Genomic DNA, 21,895 nt, shown 5'->3' on the forward strand with positions numbered 1-21,895 from the left:
TAAATAAATTCAATTCTATTAATGTTGGGAATTATTATTTCACTTCAACACATCATTCCTAGTAAACCCTACTGATCCTAGTAGATTCTTACTATCCTGGGACTAAAATGTTATTTATTTATTCTAGTTAATCCTTCTATGCTTCATATTTTTATTAAATATTTAGATGGTCTACATTTTATCATGTTTTAGTGCACAAGCAGTTTGCAGTGGTGATTCATTAGAGCGTAGAGTACTAGAAGATCCATTATATAACAAAAATTGTATATTCGTAGAATAATATTTAGTATTCATTTTGAAAACCAAATGCGGAAAATAATGAGTTGTAGCCTGTTATGATGGAAACAATATCAGTCCATTGACGTGTCAAAGTCAAGAAAGTGTCAATTGACTTGTAAGAAGAAGGTGAATATTGAATACGGCAATATTTTGACTGAAAGATCATAATGATATCACCAAAATCATTGGTACATGTTAATTTGTGCCTAAAGGCCCCCATCCACGATCGAACAAGTTTGCGCAAACTAATAGCCTACATAATTAAATTCTCAGGCCCCACAAATAGAATAAACACTAAATTTCACATCATATTACAATGTGTTTTGGGGTGTGATGTTGTTAAGTACGCGGTATTAGTTTGTACAAACTTGTTTGACCGTGAATGGCCTTTAGTAATAGGAAATAGAGTGAAATTATGGAAAAAATTTAATGAACCAATTTAATGAGTACAGCTGATGATGCGTTGGTTAACTACGTGAAACCATGGTTCTGTTTTAAAGTTTTTAATAAAGTTTTAGTGAAATTTGACAATATCTTTGTTTCTTATTAATGAACCAAATCACATGAAAAGGTGAGTTCTTTTAACAAAAACTATTTAGGCCAACTGGTCAATATTCAGTTTACAGCAGTAACATAGCACAACATTATAAATCATGCAAATAAAACATAAAATTAGTATAAAATAATTCATGTACCTCGTACATTATACAGGCACCACTTTAACAAACCTTTCAAAACAGTTAATTTCCATTGTTCCTACATTATTTGTGGGAAGAAAATTGAAAAGCCTAATTGGCATAGCCTATATATATACATTTGTCATGCATTTAAAGGTCCCCACAGTCATACAAGTTTGTACAAAGTAGTGCTGTACCTTTTTTAGTACGGTACTGTAGGCCTACTTTTACATATCAGGCCCCACAAATAAAAAACGCACTGTTTTCACATCATCATATCATAAGTTCATTTCAGTTTTGGGGCCTATAGTAGGTTCTAATTTGTAAAACCTTGTTTGACCATTTTTATCTTTAAGAACAAAAATGAGTTGATACAAACGTTGTAATAATATAAGTATTATGTTAGGATAATATAATTATTTTTACACATGTGGCAGACTTCTTTGATTGATTGATAAACAAATGAATAGTTTTTGTTACATCTAAGTTGGTCGAATATATGATGATCCAGATTAACATGGAAGAAAGATAAGAATGGCAGTGAAGATACTAAATAAGAAACTGGGTACCCCACTGTATAGGGACACCTTATGTATGAATGAATGATTAAAATGATGAGCATGTTAAATAATGATTTAACTTTTCGAGTGATTTCTATCCTTCTACAGCATAGACAGAAGCTGTATGTAATACCTTTTCCACGAATAGTGATAATAAATTAGTGATAATTTATCACTACGAAATTCTTGTTCAATTTATTGTGAATTTTATTGAAAGTTCGAGGTATCCATGAGGTCAAGAAAATATAATGCAATTAGATTCAATGCAGTTTGCTGGGACTCTGCAAGTTACATTTTGATTTTGTGAAATTGAACTTGGCGGTTAAACTGAAAAGCAGTTTGTACCGGCGAAACCAATAATACCTACATTCAGTTATAACAGTTTAATGGCTTTAAAGCTATTACTATTCAACTGAAAGACCTACAATTGAATCAATAAATAGAACCAAACAATAGATTTCAACTATTACAGTGAATATAAGCTATATACATAATAATTATTTGTTAGTTTTAATTTTTATTAGTTTTTGAATTTGCCGGCTGATAATTTGAATTTGCCGGTCAAGCCAACTTGATAATAGTGTTTGAAAAATTATAAAATTAAAAATAATCAAGAGCGAATCCACTAATGAATGTTTTTTCTAATCCCAATAAATTTATGAATCTTCGATAGAAACAATTTTCTATTATTTCAATATCATCAATCTAGAATTACAGAACAAATCAAGCTGGCCATGTTGTCAGCATTCCAAGTTCAACTTGTACCAGGTAAACATTCCAAATTCCACTTCTATGGTTAAGACGACTCAGTTTTTACAGACGCATTCTAAAGTGGAATAGTGAAAGACAAACTGGGTCTCTTCCCTATTTTAAATCTATCCTTTTTTGGTTAGCATGAACCTGAGTTCATTCAGTTTTGTAGTTATAGTAACAGTAGACAGGCTAAAAGTAAACAAGCCTATTAAAAGTGTTCATATAGGAGTTATTATAGTTTAGTAATATTCTATATTGGGAATTCACATCCAGTATTCAGGGTATAACATTTATGAAAAACATAATGTCAATTGACCGAGCTAAATTGTTGCAGGAGAAAAAGTAGAAATTGAAGATTTTTTATGGGGATTTTAAGTTCTAAATTCCAAGGTGATATATTGTTTGTCCAAGCCTATTATTGTTTATAATTATTGTTAGGGCTGAATGAGAGTGTATGAATTGTACAGTTTTTAGATCATGCCAGAGTCCCTGAAATTTGTTAATTATCTCATGATCAATAAATTAATCCCATCACTAAAATTGATTCCCATTCAGTTATGCATTGTGTAAGTTTTCAATAATTGTTGAAGCCACTTTGAAAAGTTTTTGGTAACTGGTACCATTTTAATTAATTGCAGATGTCCACATGTGACCAAATAACAGATAGCAAATCACCAGTCTCAGAGCACAATTCATTGAGTGGAGAATCAAGATTCCAGGCTGACTAAGGCCAATGAAAAAGAAGTGTGTGGTAAGTATAGTGATAACATTGTTGATATGTTGTATGTAATTCATAATTCAACTTGTATTTGCATTCTTTCCTTAAATTTGCATTAGCTGTGTTTATCAAGTAGCCTTCAACTGCACCAATCACAGGAACTGTCTCATATTCATTACTTATACTTAGATTACTTTCAATTACCTATTCTTCCCTCATATTATTCTTATGTATTTGTAAATTGCATTTACAGTATCTCTTTTTTTTAATAACTTGCTTAATATGATTGTAAATTGTAGTGAAGACTGTTTTGGGCCTTATGTCTGTAGTGTTCTTTGTTCTGTAATAAATAAATAAATTTAGGAATCTCCTGAAATGAGAGCAGCTAACAGGAGGGTGTGCAAACACTGTTGTGACATTCACCCTATGAAATCAGTGGAAATGATAGGAACGTATTGTTGCCACTTATTTATTCCCAATATCCTCCATAGTAGATATTGTCACGTTATTTTTTTATATTTAAATAACGATTAGCCTCCTGCTTGGCATCAGTCGGTAGAGCATGAAATATTTTAATATAATTATAAAAATTAGGTCGTGGTTTTTAATAGGATACAGTCTCATAAAAATCTTTATAGGCCCAGATATGAGCATCCACTATAATTCTGATAATTCATTAAAAAATAAATATATATATATATATATATATATATTATATATATATATATATATATATATATATATATATGGTACTTATCCTATAGTATTGAGGAATTAAAATAAATTGCACACCATAAACAATTTGATACATATATTAACAAATATTGCAAAAAATTTATAAGAAAACCCTTTCGACGAGCTAGCTTTGATTATTATGTAATTTCGAAGCACTGAGGGCGCCCTGTCACTATTTCAATATTTCTCACTCACGTGTCGAAATTTTCTTATGAGCTGCTGATGTCGATCCAACTCCTGGTGGTCCTGGACTATGGTAGCCGGAGTCGTCTCTTCCAAGGGGTTACAAAATTATTTAAAAAATGAAAATGACTTTTGCTTTATAAGAGCATCACAAAGTCTTATAAGAAATTTAATAATTCAATCTAACTTTAAATTTTTACAAGTTATAGCAAGGTATTACGCTCTATAATATCTAGGGACCTCTCATGGTGGCATTTGGCAGGCGAGTGTTGGTTCTCCTTTCTCAATTTTACAATTCTCATTTCCGACTTCCAAATTTACATAAAATTTGAATATCCTAGTCCTCCGCCATTCAAGGTTCAAATAGACCGAACTAAAATATTGAATTATTACTTATGTTGTATATTTAATAATTTCTTTGCCTTCGGGCCATATCCATAACATAGACTATACAACAATTTCATACAAATCCTAATTATTTGTAGAAATATATACAAATATTTTTGAATCGGCATACTATTGCCACCTATCAATTGCCATTATGTAATTGGTGCATGCAAATTGTTTCAGTATTCATGCGCTTGGTAACCTCCTATTTCCTGGATACATTTAATTATTTTTATTAGGTTTTTTAAATATGCCCTCTACATGCTAGTTAATTTTCTATACGTTACTATTTGCTTCATGCATCATAATAGTTAGCCACGTGAGACCTTTTGTTCCTCAAATTGCATACCGTTTTGCCGCAATAAATTCCTGCCAAGGTGTTTGGTCAGATTCTACATTGCATGGCTCGGTCGATCGTTAGGTCGCCGATCACTAAATGTTTATGCCTAACCTCAACCTTCAATATTTTATATAATATTATATATTAGCAAAAAATTATTTCAATTCCTCTTAGGCTGTTGTACAGTTTAGCCAGGACAATCTGATATTATCTAATCTCTATGTTATCTCTTTGGCGATATTAGCCAGTTACTTTACTTAGACCTATTAATATTTCAGCTAGGTATTTTTATTTAAACACACTTTTTTTATGTATTTTAACACGACATGCAGTTATCTATCCAAATTGAGTATGTTACAATATCTATCAAATACAATAACAAATTCTCCTTATCAACACAAAAAATATCATAAATATAATCTCCTAGACACATTCCTCCTTACAACGCTTAGAACATAGTATTTTTAAATTTGCCGCTCGCAAAGGCCGCCAACCTAACTACACACATTACTTGATTCTCTTCTAATTGATTCCTTTCAAACAATAATTTCGATGTACAAATTTTCTGGGGCTTATATTTTGTTGTAATTCCTAGGTGTTAATATAAATAATTTTCCATACGGTATATCAGGTACAATTCCTTTCTTTTGCCAATGGTTCTTTGGCTTTAGGTAACTAGCATTCAATTGAGGTTTTTTCAGTAACAAACATGGCATAAACTCACGGTAATAAATATAAAACATATAAATAAATATATTAACATTGATAAATACAATAATAACAAGTGATAAATAACATTTTTGGGGTACAACATTTTTCTCTTCTTAAACATATGTTGAGCGCTACATACATTCAATCTAGATGGCTTTGTTAACCTACCAGTTCTGAATATCTGCTTTTTGACGTCATATACTTTGGCTTTGCGTTCTGCAGCATAAACTAACCTTATTCGTCACATTTTTCACATTTAAGGTAATTTGCTTAATTTATTTTTTACTATCCCCGTTTGTGTCTTATTTTATATGGTGTATATTATTTAATTACATAATTGAAAATTATTCTTTTGCTTGTTGCAGGCTTTGGACAGTTGGGAGAAATAAAAACATCGGATTATTGCCATGCGGTCTAACTCAAGATTAAATTTATCATGATAGGTCAGTAATTCGTTTGATAGTGGTGTTTTCCTTGATTACTTATCATATTTATTTCAAATTCGACGATATAGCATGTAGAAATTTCGTGGCTTTCCCGTATCGTTTGGCTTTCTGCTTGTAGCTATACTGTAGGCTGGTTGGGTTATCTGCTATCCATTTGTTGATTGTTGAGGTTGTCCTATTATTAATATTTATCCTTCTCAAATTTAAAGCCCATGTATCTTGTGTATTCTTTCTTCAAATAACTCCTTGTTCCTTTAATAATAATTTCTTTTAATTGATCCAAAGCCTTCCATTTATTTTCTTTCAATACTATCCACATAGTTTCTTTATAAACAACCTTAATCATATCAGGAAACAGTTTCGTAAAGCAAGATTTTTCATAGGCCATAAACTTCTTCAATAATATTATCCCCTTCATTATTTCATTAACATCACAATCTTTAGCAAACCTCACGGCCTTAATAACAAACAATTTCACCATACAAGATTTCCAACAGTCAACAAATTCCTTCAACACTAACATGGTCTTAATTATAACATCAATAGCATCACTTTTCAATATTATCACAGACATGGTAATCCACACAATACAATAAATCAAAACACTAATTAGTTCTTTAATAATATAATCTTTCCACATATAATAGCCCGGCACTCCCATTTTATTTACATTATTTCTTATTTCTTTCACTCTTCCTAGACACCGTTTATCCTTCTTCAGTCTCAATAAGTAGTCCACTTTATAATTGTCATCCACGCATGAATCCATAGTAGTTTCGTAAGCAGCTCCGTTTTTATCATATTCCTTTGGCCTATTCTTCCGGTCACACCGCTGATTATCTGCTTTAAAGCGTATGTGCCGCGGATGTATACCGTTGGTCTGCTGTCCTCCATCCTGGTGTTGGTCCGGTGTCTTCTTCGGGCGTTTGAAACGTGCATGCGGCCTGTATGCGCGCGCGCGGTTCCTCCGTTTCTTTCGCTTCTTCCGCCTCCGGGCCTTGCGGTGCTGGTACCTTCGGTCATGTAGTCCGTCCTCCTCGTCCTGATGTCGGCCGTCCGGTGTCCTCCTCGGGCGTTTGCGTCTCCGGGCCTTGCGGTGGGCGCTCCTTTTGTCCGGTAGTCCGTCCTCCCTGGTGTCATCCTCTTGGTCCTCTATCTTGGGGTCCTTGGGGTGCCTTGGTGGGGTCGATTGATGCGGGTGCGTAGGTCCTGAACGCGGATGCTTAGTGGTGGTCCCTTGATGCGCGGGTGTGGCGTTCAAAACGGGTTGATCGCATGTGGGCTCCATATTATATAATTCCTTTACTGTAACCTGGTGTTCCTCGGTGGCGGGTTGCTCTTCCTGCGGTGATGGTTCTTCGGTGGGGAATATAAAGCTCAAGAGGGATTGATGCTTACAGGGCGTTTTAAGTGCATGGTGGGCGGCGGTTTTTTGTGGTAGGCTGTCTTGTATGGGCTCCTGTGTGTCTGGCGGTGGGTTGTTGGGTGTTGGGCTCTGTGTTTTTTGTTGGTTCAATCCTGTTGCATGCGCTAATGTATAATTTGTGCTTACTTGTTGAGGTGGCGGTTTGTAATTTCTGTTGTAATTATTCTGAGTGTAACCATTATTTGAGTTTAATCGATCACGGCCATCATAATAATTCCTGCGGTTGCTCTGATGGGCGTAATGATTAGTTGTGCGGTTTTGAAAATTTTTATTATTCCAGTTACTATTTTGTTTGTGCTCATAGCGGCGTTCAAATTGAGGGGCAGATCGGGAGCGATCATATGATACCGGTTCATAGTTTTGGCTGGTATACTGATTACTTTTTGAGTTATGTTGATTCTGTGTGTATCTTTGGTCTGATCGGTGGTTTGACATTGCCATCACAGACTGTATGCCATATAGATGATTTATTAGCTGTTTGCAATCAGTAATGGGTTGGGTGGCGAGTGCCATTCTAACTTGATACGGTAGTTTCTTTAGAATAATACTTGCTAATGCCGATTCGTTAATGGGCTCGCTCAATTGAGAATTTTTGAACTGTAGGGCAGTGACGAAAGTGGTACATGCACCGTCTAAGTTAGGGTTGAAATCGCATGATATGATGTCCGCTAGCACGTCCAACTGTTTACTTCTGCTCCAATACTGTTCCAGGAAGACAGCTACAAACTCATCCAATGATGTAAATTCATGGGCTCTACTCCGAAAGAACATCAGGGGTTCGCCAATTAATAAACTAGTCAAATGAAGACGCCACATACTCCAAGAGGTAGGTGCAAGAGTTTGTACTAATTTTATCTGATCAATGAATGGTTGAGGTTGCAAATGGCGATCAGTATTATCAAATTTACCCAGTCCTTGCAATATACTATGTGAATTGATGTTATCCGCTTGAATTCCTTGAGGTTGTTGTTGGATATAATTTTCTAATACTGTTATTTTCTCCTGTGCCATCTGCCATTGACTATTATTTGTAATTTTATTAGCATTTACTTCTTGATCTAATTGAGTCAGAGTGGATTTTTGAATTAGTAGAGTTCCATTTAAAGCCTTACAGGTTTCTGTGTTCTGGTTGATACTACCTTGCAGTTGGTTCATTTTTGTGGACATATTAATCTGTTTATTTTGTATATCTTTAATACTGTTAATATTTTTATCAACTGTAGTTGTTAAATTTTGATTGGCAACGGTAATTTGTTTGTTGATTTCTTGATGGCAATCGGCCTTAATGTTAGTTGTTAAATCCTGAATAGGTGTAGTGATTTGTGTGGTTAAGTTATCTATCCTTTCGTTTAGTTCACAGGTAACCGTATCCAACCTTTCCGATAATCCTGCCGTAACTTTATCCTGACTTTCCCTCTGTAGATTTATCATTGCTTTTAATTCTTCTCTATGATTCTCTACTTTACTCTCAATAGTATCTAACCGCCGTTCTACTGATTGTATGGCGTCTGCTGTCTCCTTCATGCCCTGTTCCACTGTTTGCTTGTTTGCCTCTTTTATTGCCGCATTCTCTTTTTTAATTTCCTGCATCATGTTATCCATTGTGTTTTGTAACATAATATTGAACATACTGCTAGTTTGTTCCATTATTACCCTTTTAAATGGATCTAGCTCTGTGACTGAAAATATACTTTGTTTGCTCAGATGTGACTCGGCCTCTGGAGATGCGGGTTCTACAGGCTGCTTCTCGCCCCCTTCGAAGTTGATCTCTGCTATCCGTTGATTCAATGGTATGTCAGCGGTGTCGATTCGAGTGGATGTTAGAGGTTGCAGACCTTGTGGATCGAAGACTATCGACCCGACACTTCCTGGTTCCCTTTCTCGTGGCGTATTGGCATCTACCATGGTGGGGTTTGATGTGCTGGGAGTCGACAAAGTGGGATCTGTGCAACCGCCGTACATATATGAAACTTCAGAGTTTGCGGGAGTGTGATTCATTATGACAATATGATAAATGCTAATTAGAAAAGTGATGAATAATATGCAAAAATGCTTAAAAAAAAGAGACACAAACCGGGACTCACAGTGAAACAGTTATGTGCAAAGTGTTTGGATATCCGAAATAAGGTATTTATACTTAAGTCTTTTATAATGCTCTAGCGCTCCAATATTGAATATTGATTCCTGACTAGTTTACAGACTGTGACTTATATTCCAACCGGCTTATACATAATATATTCTTGACTAGAAAGTAATAGCAGTTTAGGCTCATAAAATATGATATCTCTCTCTATGAAATATATTTTCTACAATCACAATAATATAAAATTTTCTTTGAAACATATAATTTCTCTTTATTTAAAGCTATTAATTCCCCAAAAAGTAATACAAAATTTAACCCGCCTGTTTTCCTCAATACTCATAAATCTATTGTTTTATTATCCATCCACGACAAATTTCAATATGACTAGACTTGTATTTAATTATCATCCTCAATATAGGTCTTGACTTAATTTCAAATAATTATTTAATGAGCTCAGCTCTCATCATCAGTCCCACGTTGGTACGGCATGTTGTGTCACGTAATTTTTTTATATTTAAATAACGATTAGCCTCCCGCTTGGCATCAGTCGGTAGAGCATGAAATATTTTAATATAATTATAAAAATTAGGTCGTGGTTTTTAATAGGATACAGTCTCATAAAAATCTTTATAGGCCCAGATATGAGCTTCCACTATAATTCTGATAATTCATTAAAAAATAAATATATATATATATATATATATATATATATATATATATATATGGTACTTATCCTATAGTATTGAGGAATTAAAATAAATTGCACACCATAAACAATTTGATACATATATTAACAAATATTGCAAAAAATAGATCAGGGCAGAAAATATAAAGAGCGATAAAAAATATATAATATAAAAGTAGAACAATAATCGAAATCAGTAAAATATCACAGGCTAAATACTATTCTCTAAATTTATAGCACGAAACGTTACCATGTGCTTTTATTTTATAATCATATGCATCCTTTTGTATGTAGCTGCGATATAAGCTTGCTAATACTTGTCGACTTGGACAATTCCATTAAAAATAGTTTCCTTAAAATCAACTTGATAAATTGGCAACCAATAATCCAAATATATATATTAAATTCTATAGTATCTAATAGATTTCTTTGCAATGAATATATATATTATCTCAGGGTGCAAGATTCGGCACCTGACGGAATAAATAGAGCAATTCATCTAGTGAATCAGAGCTACAACAAACTATCGCAAATTATATTGCAGAAATTAAAGATCATATGAATATGTATTACTAGCCTAGATTTTATACTTCTTTGATTTATAGAACTTCTGATTTGTTTATTATTTGTTTATTTGTTTATACATGTCATAGGTCATTACAAGAAAAGCATGGACAATTGTCATACAAAAATCAGTCAATAAAAACATAACTTAATCTAGAAATACTAGTTCTTATTTCTAAACAATGCATTATATTAAGATGACAAAAGTAACTATGACTATGATGCACACTATTATAGATACCAGTAACACAAAAAACAAACATTTATAGATAAAAAATAGAATAGTAGAGTACGGTACTAAAATATAGTCAGTCTATCAGCCTCTTTCACATAGTAATTAATCTTGAAAATGTTGAAAGGAAGGCCTAGGATTTAATTTATGAGTGCCTGCCAACTATACGGACACTCCTCAATCAACCAGTCCTTAGTCATTCTTTTGAACAGGCCAAGTGATTGAGCCTCCTTTAACCGGGTTGGCAACGAATTAAAAACCTTTATACTTTTATGCTCCGTACTTTGTTCATAAAATGCTGTTCGGTGCTGATTAATTCTTACAACATTTCTTGATCTGGTGAAATGATCATGAATATCAGATCCTGTTGTCCAACTGTCATGTGACTTATAAGCGAAAATAGCCAGGTTGTAAATATAAAGAGCAGGAACTGTCATGATTCTTGATGACTTGAAAATGGACCGACAAGAAAATCTATGGGGCTTCCCAAATATGATCCTAACAGTTCTCTTCTGGGCTTTGAAAACCATCAGTGCATCTCTTGAAGCACCCCAAAGCAGTATGCCATATGAGAGTAGTGACTCAAAATACCCATGGTAGGCAGCAATCACAGCATCTCTTGCCAGAGCCCCAGATAATCTTGAGATAATGAAGGCTGCTGAATTGAGTTTTTTTATCAGTGATTCCACATGAACTGACCATGCCAAATTCCGGTCGACAGTCACTCCCAGGAACCCTGCCGAGGTAGAGGGCTGAACCTCCTCACCATCAATATCAAACTGAAAAGAGCCCAGCTGTGATCGCTGTATCTGGAATTCAATAAATGAGGTTTTCTTAATGTTTACCTCCAACAAGTTTGCCTTGCACCACTGAGCCACCTCACTAAGCACAGAGTCTGCAGTCAGCTGAAGTTCATCACTATTCCTAGCTGTTATTAGGAAATTTGAATCATCAGCAAAGAGAACTGATTTGGCATGATGTACATTTGCAGGGAGGTCATTAATGTAAATCAGAAACAGAAGGGGGCCCAAAATTGATCCCTGTGGGACCCCTCTCCCAACAGGACGAAGTTCAGACCTGAATTTACCATTAATGACAACACCATTATCGCCCTCTATTTCAACCATCTGGTTTCTGTTACTAAGATAAGACTCAATCACCGACAAGAAATTACCTCTAATTCCATAGTAATGAAGCTTCCTTAGGAGAATGCTGTGGTTCAGGCTGCCAAATGCCTTCTTCATATCAACGAAAAACCCCATGACCTTAACACCCTGATCCAATGATGAATAGATATCACTGATGAAACTCTCCAATGCATCTACGGTTGACATTCCAGCTCTAAAACCATATTGACACTCACTTAAAAGATTGTTATTCAGGAAGTGAGCCAGCAAGGGGTCATATATTGCTCTCTCCCATACCTTGGACAAAGAGGTCAAGTTAGCTATAGGTCGGTATTTATCCACTTCCTTCCGAGAGCCTTTTTTGAAAATTGGCTTTAGCTTAGATACCTTGAAGCAGGCGGGGAATGACCCAGAAGCACATGATCTGTTCAGAAGCTGAGTGACAGGACCACTGACACAATGGAAAAACTCATTTAGTATTTTTGAAGGAATTCCATCAGACCCACTGGACATTTTCATTTTTAGCTTCTTAGCAATAGATACAACCTCTTGCTCAGACCAAGTTGGCATCTCAGAGACAGCAGCATTACCAGGGTTAGAATTTACAAGTAAATCACAAAAAGAAGGACCGTCAAAAACCCCCAAACTGAGCCTATTATTCGATGAAACCACCCCAGCAAAGTAGTCATTGAATACTTCAGCAACTTCACAAAGTGATCCTACTGGGAGGCCATCAATCACAATTGGATACTCAGTACTCACCTTGATGGGAGTTTCCTTCCTGATTAGATTCCATACAGCCTTAGATTTGTTGTCAGCAGAAGCTATCAGTCTCTTGGAATATTCAGCCTTGAGAGATTTCACCTGATGAACAGGTAAAGGAACAACTATCTCCTGAGCAAAGTGATCGGACAGAGACAAGCTAATCACTCTTGACAATACAGCATCAATATATTTGACACTGATGAAACCATTATCCAACAGAGTGGAAGAGTGAGCTGTAACCCGAGTAGGCTCCCCAATCACATCCTGAAGACCATAGGCACAGAAGACTGACATCAACTCCTGCTTTGAGCTTGAGTTGCTGAGAAAGTCAACATTAAAGTCGCCAATCACAATAATTCCCTTGAATCTCTTAAAAGTTGGAGAAAGAAGATTGTCAAGCCTGTCAACAAATGTATCCATTGAGCTGTCAGGGGATCTATAAATACAGACTATTAGAAAATCACCCTCCACAGTCACAGCCTCTGCCTCAAAGTCTGACTCGCAAACCTCTGCTAAGCTGAATTCAGAGGTCAAAAATCCACATCTTGAATATATGGCCACACCACCGCCCTTTCGTAACTCTCTGTTGAAATAGCACACAAGATTAAAATTTTCAATATTAACACTTTCACTGCCATTCAACCACGTTTCAGAGAGACATAAGAGATCAACTCTACTTAGAGATTTGTTTTCCTGCATGTTTTGAATTTGCAGAGCCAACTCTGTGTTTTTATTACGAATACTTCGAACATTATAGTGCAGGACATTTAGAGTGACTGGGCCTGACATAGAATTAGGTGAGTGACCATGGTTGCTTCCAGCCTCAGCAAGACAGTCAATCAGATTTGTGCGATCTACAAATGTTTGCAATCGCTGGTTTAATCTAAAAAATTGATTGGTCTATAAGAGATCAAAACTGGAATTTCATGAGTAGCTACCACATCCTGATCAGTACGGTCAACCACTATAGAATCAGGTGTTGCTTCAATAGAGCAATGCACACTACCATTTTCGCCAATTCTCTCATCACATTGGAAAGGACCATCATCACTAGCACGTGAGCCACTACAGAAGGTGGCATCAACTGTCACAAAGGATTGTGTCATTGTATCATGAGCACGATAGCAGCTGTCAATTAGGTCACCGCTCACTGCCAGAGAATGAGGTGTGAGAGTATCTGGTCCAACATAATTATTTCTATCAGAGACTGAATTCTCAGTTACAATTCTGAAAATTCTCTTTGCAACCATGAACTTACCTCTCCTGTTCAAATGAAGACCGTGACTAGTGTGGAGACGTCTTTCAATGGACCATAAATCTAAAATTTTTACAGAGTGCAGTCTAGACAAACACCTTATGATTCGGTTTATAGCAGCTATAGATCTATTTTCAATGGAACTCTCAAAGAGATCGTAACGGTAGGGTATGGTTGATATTATCAGATTGTTGTGTCTGTAGGTCCCAATCACCTCAACTAGTTTAGCAACAAATCTCTCCTTATCAAGATCATTAAAACCGGAATGAATACTATTTGTGCCACTCAGAAGCACAATCCAATCATTTCGATTCAGACCTACAGTCTCATTAGGAGACAACATCCAGTTTGCAAGAGTCTCAAACTTCATCCCGGGGGCCACAGTGGGAACACAAGATATATCATACCCTCGAAGTAACCCAGTTAGAGGCTCTCTAATTCCCTTACCGTGGCTATCAGCCCAGATATGAATTTTTTGGCTCTCATAATAATTCATATCACTTACCTCTTCACTACAACATGATTTGGAAAGGCTTTTAATTTGACTTCTTGCTGAATTCATATTTTTTTGTATATCTGACAATAGTCTATTGCTAGAGTTCAATAGTGATTCAAGTTTGGAGATTCTGTGTACAAGCTTACATCTAATATCATCATAATCCATTTCATTGTCTTCACTAACCATGTTATTACTAGTTATTGCATTGTAGAAAGTATTCTTCTTAAGAAAACACTCATTAGCCTGAGTGGCCAATAGGGGAACATTATCTCTAAGAACAAACCCCTCAGCACTCTCAGTTTGAGTTCCAACATCCGTTGAAACTTTATCAGTGAGTTCCATAACTAGTTCCTCGTTCATGATTGATCGGTCAATGGCAGCATTCCATTGAATCCTCATTTGAGAATTAGCTTTACTAAATGCTTGGTTTTCGCTTAATAATCTCTCAACCAAGCTAAAGCATTTATTACACTCATATGGATTAGAATTAAGTGATGAATGAGTAGCTATAGTTGGGTCCATCATTACCTTCTGTATCAGAACCAACCATTTTGTTTGAGCAATTTTTATTAATTATGGGAGTAGAGCACGAACTGCCATTGAGAGAATTACTGACTGGAGGAGCATGGCTATGTAAGATTGAAAATCAACTGTTTCAGAAACATTTTTGTCAGTTTTTAGAGAGGATTTACAATTTTTATCTAAACAATGCCATTGAACCTCTCCAGCTGCCGTGTCAGATAATCTTCTAAAACTATAATTCTGGAATATTAATTTTGGGTTACCACGGTTTGTAACTCCAATTGTGAAATCTCTCATTTTTGAGGGGTATTTAATTTAACAAAATTGAAATGTAACAAATCACTACTAAAAAAATCAGTCAAGATAAGTAATCGACAATCAGGGAAGAATGAATAATAAATATGTAATTGAATGCAATAAAGAAAAGAAAATTTAAAAATTACAATAGGCCTATTGTTTAATTCAAATCCAATTCGCAAGTACCATTATTTGAATCATGTAATAATGAGAGAATGAATGTCCAAAAGTTAGATTGAAAAGTAAACTAAAATAGTCTAAATCTATGAACTAAGAACTAAATTGTCCAAATTTATTAAGTCAGTAAGGGCAATAGATCAATAAGGTCAGTGATGAGATAAATTAGGTATATTTATTGAGAGTTCAAAAGGGCTAGTTTATTTTTATTACGAATTAATTCGTTGCAGAAAACAAAGGTAAAGATTGTCACAAGTCGGTGACCGAATAAACAATGATTGTTTGCGAATCACTTCTGAGGCAGAAAGCTAATCGGCAGATAACAAGTGGGAGAGATAACAGCGAGCAGTCACGGCTACCGACGCTTCAGTAGTCAGTAGGGAGTCGCTCACCTGCAGCGATACTGTATCCGAGGAGCAGTCTCTTTCGTAATTCGGCACTAAGATGACTGTAAGAAGTTCGTTGATACTGGCGTATCTTTCAATACCAGAGGATTGTAGCACAAAGTCTTTCATGTACAGTGAGCATCCTCTCCGTTGTGGCAAGCTAGGAATTGCGGGAGGCAGAATTCCAAGAGAATTTTTGAATTGTCAGGTTGAATGCAATGCGATCAAAGTCCAAAATAAGCTTGAATGCAGCAATAATTGTAGAATTCTTACCAAGAAACTGAGGTTATGAAAAATGAAACAAGTTCCTGATAACTATTCCAACACAATTACTCACGGAGCCATGCACCCAGACAAGTCTCGCCTTTCAATAAATGACCCCAACTCATAATTCACAGGTATTTGTGCATATTAATTAATTAAATTGCAAAACTGTCAGACACACATTTCTCAGCCACCACTAGCAGCAATCAGAGTTGCCAACCTCCAATCCACTGATATGTGGATTTACTCGTTATTCTTCTAATAAAATACCTTTAATACTACATTTACTTGCGCAAGTATTTTTTACTAAATTCTTAATTTATAAGAAAACCCTTTCGACGAGCTAGCTTTGATTATTATATAATTTCGAAGCACTGAGGGCGCCCTGTCACTATTTCAATATTTCTCACTCACGTGTCGAAATTTTCTTATGAGCTGCTGATGTCGATCCAACTCCTGGTGGTCCTGGACTATGGTAGCCGGAGTCGTCTCTTCCAAGGGGTTACAAAATTATTTAAAAAATGAAAATGACTTTTGCTTTATAAGAGCATCACAAAGTCTTATAAGAAATTTAATAATTCAATCTAACTTTAAATTTTTACAAGTTATAGCAAGGTATTACGCTCTATAATATCTAGGGACCTCTCATGGTGGCATTTGGCAGGCGAGTGTTGGTTCTCCTTTCTCAATTTTACAATTCTCATTTCCGACTTCCAAATTTACATAAAATTTGAATATCCTAGTCCTCCGCCATTCAAGGTTCAAATAGACCGTACTAAAATATTAAATTATTACTTATGTTGTATGTTTAATAATTTCTTTGCCTTCGGGCCATATCCATAACATAGACTATACAACAATTTTATACAAATCCTAATTATTTGTAGAAATATATACAAATATTTTTGAATCGGCATACTATTGCCGTCTATCAATTGCCATTATGTGATTGGTGCATGCAAATTGTTTCAGTATTCATGCGCTTGGTAACCTCCTATTTCCTGGATACATTTAATTATTTTTATTAGGTTTTTTAAATATGCCCTCTACATGCTAGTTAATTTTCTATACGTTACTATTTGTTTCATGCATCATAATAGTTAGCCACGTGAGACCTTTTGTTCCTCAAATTGCATACCGTTTTGCCGCAATAAATTCCTGCCAAGGTGTTTGGTCAGATTCTACGTTGCATGGCTCGGTCGATCGTTAGGTCGCCGATCACTAAATGTTTATGCCTAACCTCAACCTTCAATATTCTATATAATATTATATATTAGCAAAAAATTATTTCAATTCCTCTTAGGCTGTTGTACAGTTTAGCCAGGACAATCTGATATTATCTAATCTCTATGTTATCTCTTTGGCGATATTAGCCAGTTACTTTACTTAGACCTATTAATATTTCAGCTAGGGATTTTTATTTATCTATCCAAATCGAGTATGTTACAATATCTATGATGCAAGTTATCTAACCATGTTCACTAACAGAACCAATATTTATATTTGTTTCATTGCTAATTATGATAAATCCTGAATTCGATAGAATTTCAGCTAGGGATTTTTATTTATCTATCCAAATCGAGTATGTTACAATATCTATGATGCAAGTTATCTAACCATGTTCACTAACAGAACCAATATTTATATTTGTTTCATTGCTAATTATGATAAATCCTGAATTCAATAGATTTGATATTCTATCAAAATTGACAATGTGTATAGGTTCTCACCGCAAAAATATATAATTATGCAATTCTTAGTTCTTGGGTTTTACTTTGGATTTTACTTTGTATTTCAGGTCGAGGTCTTATCAGGTCGAGATAAGGATGTTTTCAGTCTAACATTAAACAGTTGAGCTCCCCTTTTCAAGTTTATTTTCGTGGGTTTTCGTGAAAATTTTAAATCGAGGTTTGGCATATGTGTGAAGTAGTGTGTGAGGTATAACATATTACTGTCTCAGTCCTGAAAGTGAGCGGAGGAGATATATTTTGACACAAATAGTTTTTGATCAACTGGTTTAGTTTTATTGGAATGTCGCCACCTAAAACTCGTGCTACAGCCGGCTCGAAAGATAACAACTCCACAGTGCAGTCACCAGCCGGGCAGCAGCAGCAGCATAAGCAGAGCCAGCAGCAGCAACAACTGAATCAACAACAGAGAGCGCTGAGCAGCCGGTCTCACTCGGCATCGTCTTGTTCATCCTTGACTGACAGCGTCCTTCCCGTTGCCATGGAGACTCAGGGTCGTATGCGACAGGCATTGGAGGAACTGTTACTAAGTGATGATTTTCTTGATCGATTTGCGGCGCAACTCGAAGATCGTCTGCGGGAGGGCCTGTGTGCGTCGGTTTGCGCTGCTTTGGGGGGCAGGCTGGAGGCGGCTGAAAAGAAAGTGGACGAGCTCACACGTGATATCGAATTGCTGAACAACCGAATGATGCAGTTGCGATAATCGTTTGGATGGCATCAAACAGTACCAGAGAAGAAATAGCATAAGGATATCTGGTATACCTGAGATCGAGAATGAACAGTTGACGAGAACTACAGTCGTATCCCTGATAAATGAAAAACTTTCACTGAATCTGGTGGACGCTGATATCGACCGGTGTCACCGAGTGGGTCGAGCGCCGCCCGCGACTAGAGCTGATGGTGCACGGCCGCGACCGCGGCAAGTCATCGTTAAAATGGTCAGCTATCAGTGTCGCGAACTGATCATGAAAAATCGGCGAAGCCTCAAGAACACTGGAATTGCAATACATGAGGATTTAACTAGGATGAGACGTCAGTTTCTTAAGAGAATGGGTGATAGAGTGGGATGGAGGCAGGTCTGGTCTAGTGATGGTCGAGTCTTTTGGAAGCAGGATGGACAGATTCACTCACAAACTTTCGATAATCCTATTTATGAAGAAGGTACTTATTAATGGTAAATAGTAAAGCTTTACTTGAAACAATATTTTGGAAAAATATTTTTCATGTATTAACACTATTGTTTGAACATTTAAATCTGATTCAACTGTCTCATAGCATTGATTTTTCTGTTTGGTTTTGTTTCGTATAGCATCTCATGAATTATTGTTCTATAATTCTCATTGCTATTTTTCTTCTCAGTTTTGATTATATCTTCCTGAGTCGAATAGAATAGTGGAACATTGATTATAATTTTAAATTTACTCCCATTCAGACTTTCTATTCCTCTTCTCAAATTGGTTTGTGTTCTGAATTTGATAGATAATGGATTATGACAATTGTTGGAGAGCTTTTACATTATTGAGATTTGCTATTTCTTATTACTGATTTTCTCATTGAAGTTTATTATTGTTTTAGTTTTTGCTTTTCATAAGCTCTATCATTATCTTTTCATGTCAAGGTATATGGAGCTTCCTTCCTAACAAGTAGCCTAATGTTTCTTTATTATTTAAATATTCGATTTCATTTACATTTAAAATTCGTTAATGAATTTATTTTTATTTATTTCCTCTTAACAAGGAAGATTGTTTTTTTTTTCATTTTAGCTTTCTTCCTTATCATAATGTAACTTACTGTACTATTCTTTTTCCAATTGATTATTTCCTGCTACTGTTTTCTTGAGGATGACTGATTCTAATGTGTGAAGACGTATGTAGTTTCATACTAAATTTCGATTACTTGCTCTTTCTGGCAATTCAATTCACATAATATTATCACACAGAAAAGTTTTCCTTATATGCATAGACGCTACACTGTAGTCTGTTTGTGCTGATGACTGGATTTCATTGGTTATATCCCCATCAAATGAATTATCATATTATATTTATTGGGGAGTTCCATCTTGCGTTGGATCTGACTGTGTTTCGAAGGGTTATATTCTACTACGGCTTTCCACACATCGTGGCTTTTCTTCTTATTTTGATATCATCATTAAAAAAAATTTTTCTTACGTCTTCACTATAAATAACCATAAAAATTTTAACACTTTTTCACTAAACTTTCCATATGTCAGCTTTACATGAAGATGATGAACTTGTGGGATATTATAACACTGTTGAAATAGATGATTTTTTTTCCATTGAACCTCTTGAGCGAAATCATTATGAAGGGGGCTTAAATATTTTTCACACGAATATAAGGAGCATTAACAAGAATTTCGATGAATTAGTGCATTATATTGGTAATGTCAGTATTAAATTTCAGTTTGTTGCATTGTCGGAGACATGGATTTCGGAAGACTCACAGTTTAATTACAGTTTGCAAGGTTATAATGTAATACAAAAAAAAGTAAATTCTCTAAATGTGATGGGATATGTTTGTTCATTGACGAAAACATTAAAACAGAATTAATTGACTTAGTAATCGAAAAAGCAAACTACATCTGCATTTCATGTTTAATAAATAATGTTAAATATATTATAATTTCAATTTATCAATCACCAGCTCTGAATCTAAACGAATTTATTACAAGCTTAGATACTTGCCTGAATCAAATGAAAGATTTACATAATATAATTATAATAGGTGACATAAATCTCAATATCCTCGCAAATAATCATTTCGCTAACGAATACCTAAGTACACTACACATGAATGGTTTTAAATCTTATATCAACAAACCAACCAGAAGTATCAATGGAGCCGTATCCTGCATTGATCACATTTTTTTCAAAGAAGATAATAAAACTAAAAATGTTGTGACAGGTGTAATTTCAAAAACCAATATAACAGACCATTTCAGTATTTTTTTACATCTGAACGAAGTAAATGATAAGAAAACGAAACACGGTGAGCCATGGACTAGAGTCAAAATAGATTTTGATGGTCTTATGAAGGACTTACAGGGAGAAAACTGGGAAGATATATACAGAGCCGATTATATTGATATTATGGTAATCTTTTAGTTGACAAATTAAACTCTTTAACACAAAATAGAACAAAAACAATTCGCATGAGTAAAGATAAAAGACCTCTTAAAAAATGGATTACACCCGGTTTAGTAAACTGTATACGTGTTAGAGACAAAATGCATAAAATTATTAGAAAGCAACCAAATAATATCCAACTAAATAATAAATATAAGTCATATCGAAATATTCTAAATAATTTGATAAAACAAGCAAAAATCAATTACTTTAACAGAAAATTTGACGAATACAAAAATGATTCCAAGAAAACCTGGGAATGTATAAACGAACTTTTAAAAAGAATACCAAAACAATCAATCTGGATGCCGAAGTACTTAATAAATACTTTGCCGATGTAGGAAAAACTTTCGCTGGGAAAATTTCTGATGATATAAATAATATACCTATACCTAAATCCCAAAACAACTCATGTGAGAGAAGTATCTTTCTCCGCCCCACAAACACAATAGAGATACAAAAGATAATTGATAAATTGAAAAACAAAGCAACACCTGGAGCCGATAATTTCTCAGGATTGTATCTAAAACGAATATCAAGTTTTATTACCGAACCCCTGGAATTTATATTCAATAAATGTTTGAGCAATGGATACTTTCCTAGTAAATTTAAAGAAGAAAAATTATTCCTATACCTAAAACCGGCGATCCAAAAAAACCTGAAAATTACAGACCAATCAGCCTACTAAGTAATTTATCCAAAATACTAGAAAAGATTCTAAAATTGTGGTTAATGAGTTTTCTTGATAAGGAGAATATAATTTGTGATAACCAATATGGTTTCCAAGCCAAAAAGTCTACTAAAGATGCAGTAATTCACCTTTATAAAATTGTGTGCAACAACTTCAATAAAAATAAAAAAACTCTAGCTGTCTTTATGGACTTATCTAAGGCTTTTGACACTATCCCACACAATTTACTACTAGATAAGCTG

The 21,895-nt window shown here is 34.9% G+C and overlaps 1 protein-coding gene across 1 annotated transcript in view; it reads left to right on the forward strand.

Annotated features, from left to right (window-relative positions):
* Positions 1-2,845: 2,845 nt before the first annotated feature.
* LOC120355223 overlaps positions 2,846-21,895 on the forward strand; it is a 41,833-nt gene continuing 22,783 nt past the window's right edge. Inside the window, 2 exon segments of the mRNA XM_039443557.1 lie at positions 2,846-2,976; positions 2,978-3,020. Of these exon segments, the coding sequence (XP_039299491.1) occupies positions 2,908-2,976; positions 2,978-3,020 (112 nt within the window). The 5' untranslated portion in view covers positions 2,846-2,907.

This window comes from Nilaparvata lugens, chromosome Y (genome assembly GCF_014356525.2).
Source record: "Nilaparvata lugens isolate BPH chromosome Y, ASM1435652v1, whole genome shotgun sequence".
Lineage (NCBI taxonomy): Eukaryota > Metazoa > Arthropoda > Insecta > Hemiptera > Delphacidae > Nilaparvata > Nilaparvata lugens.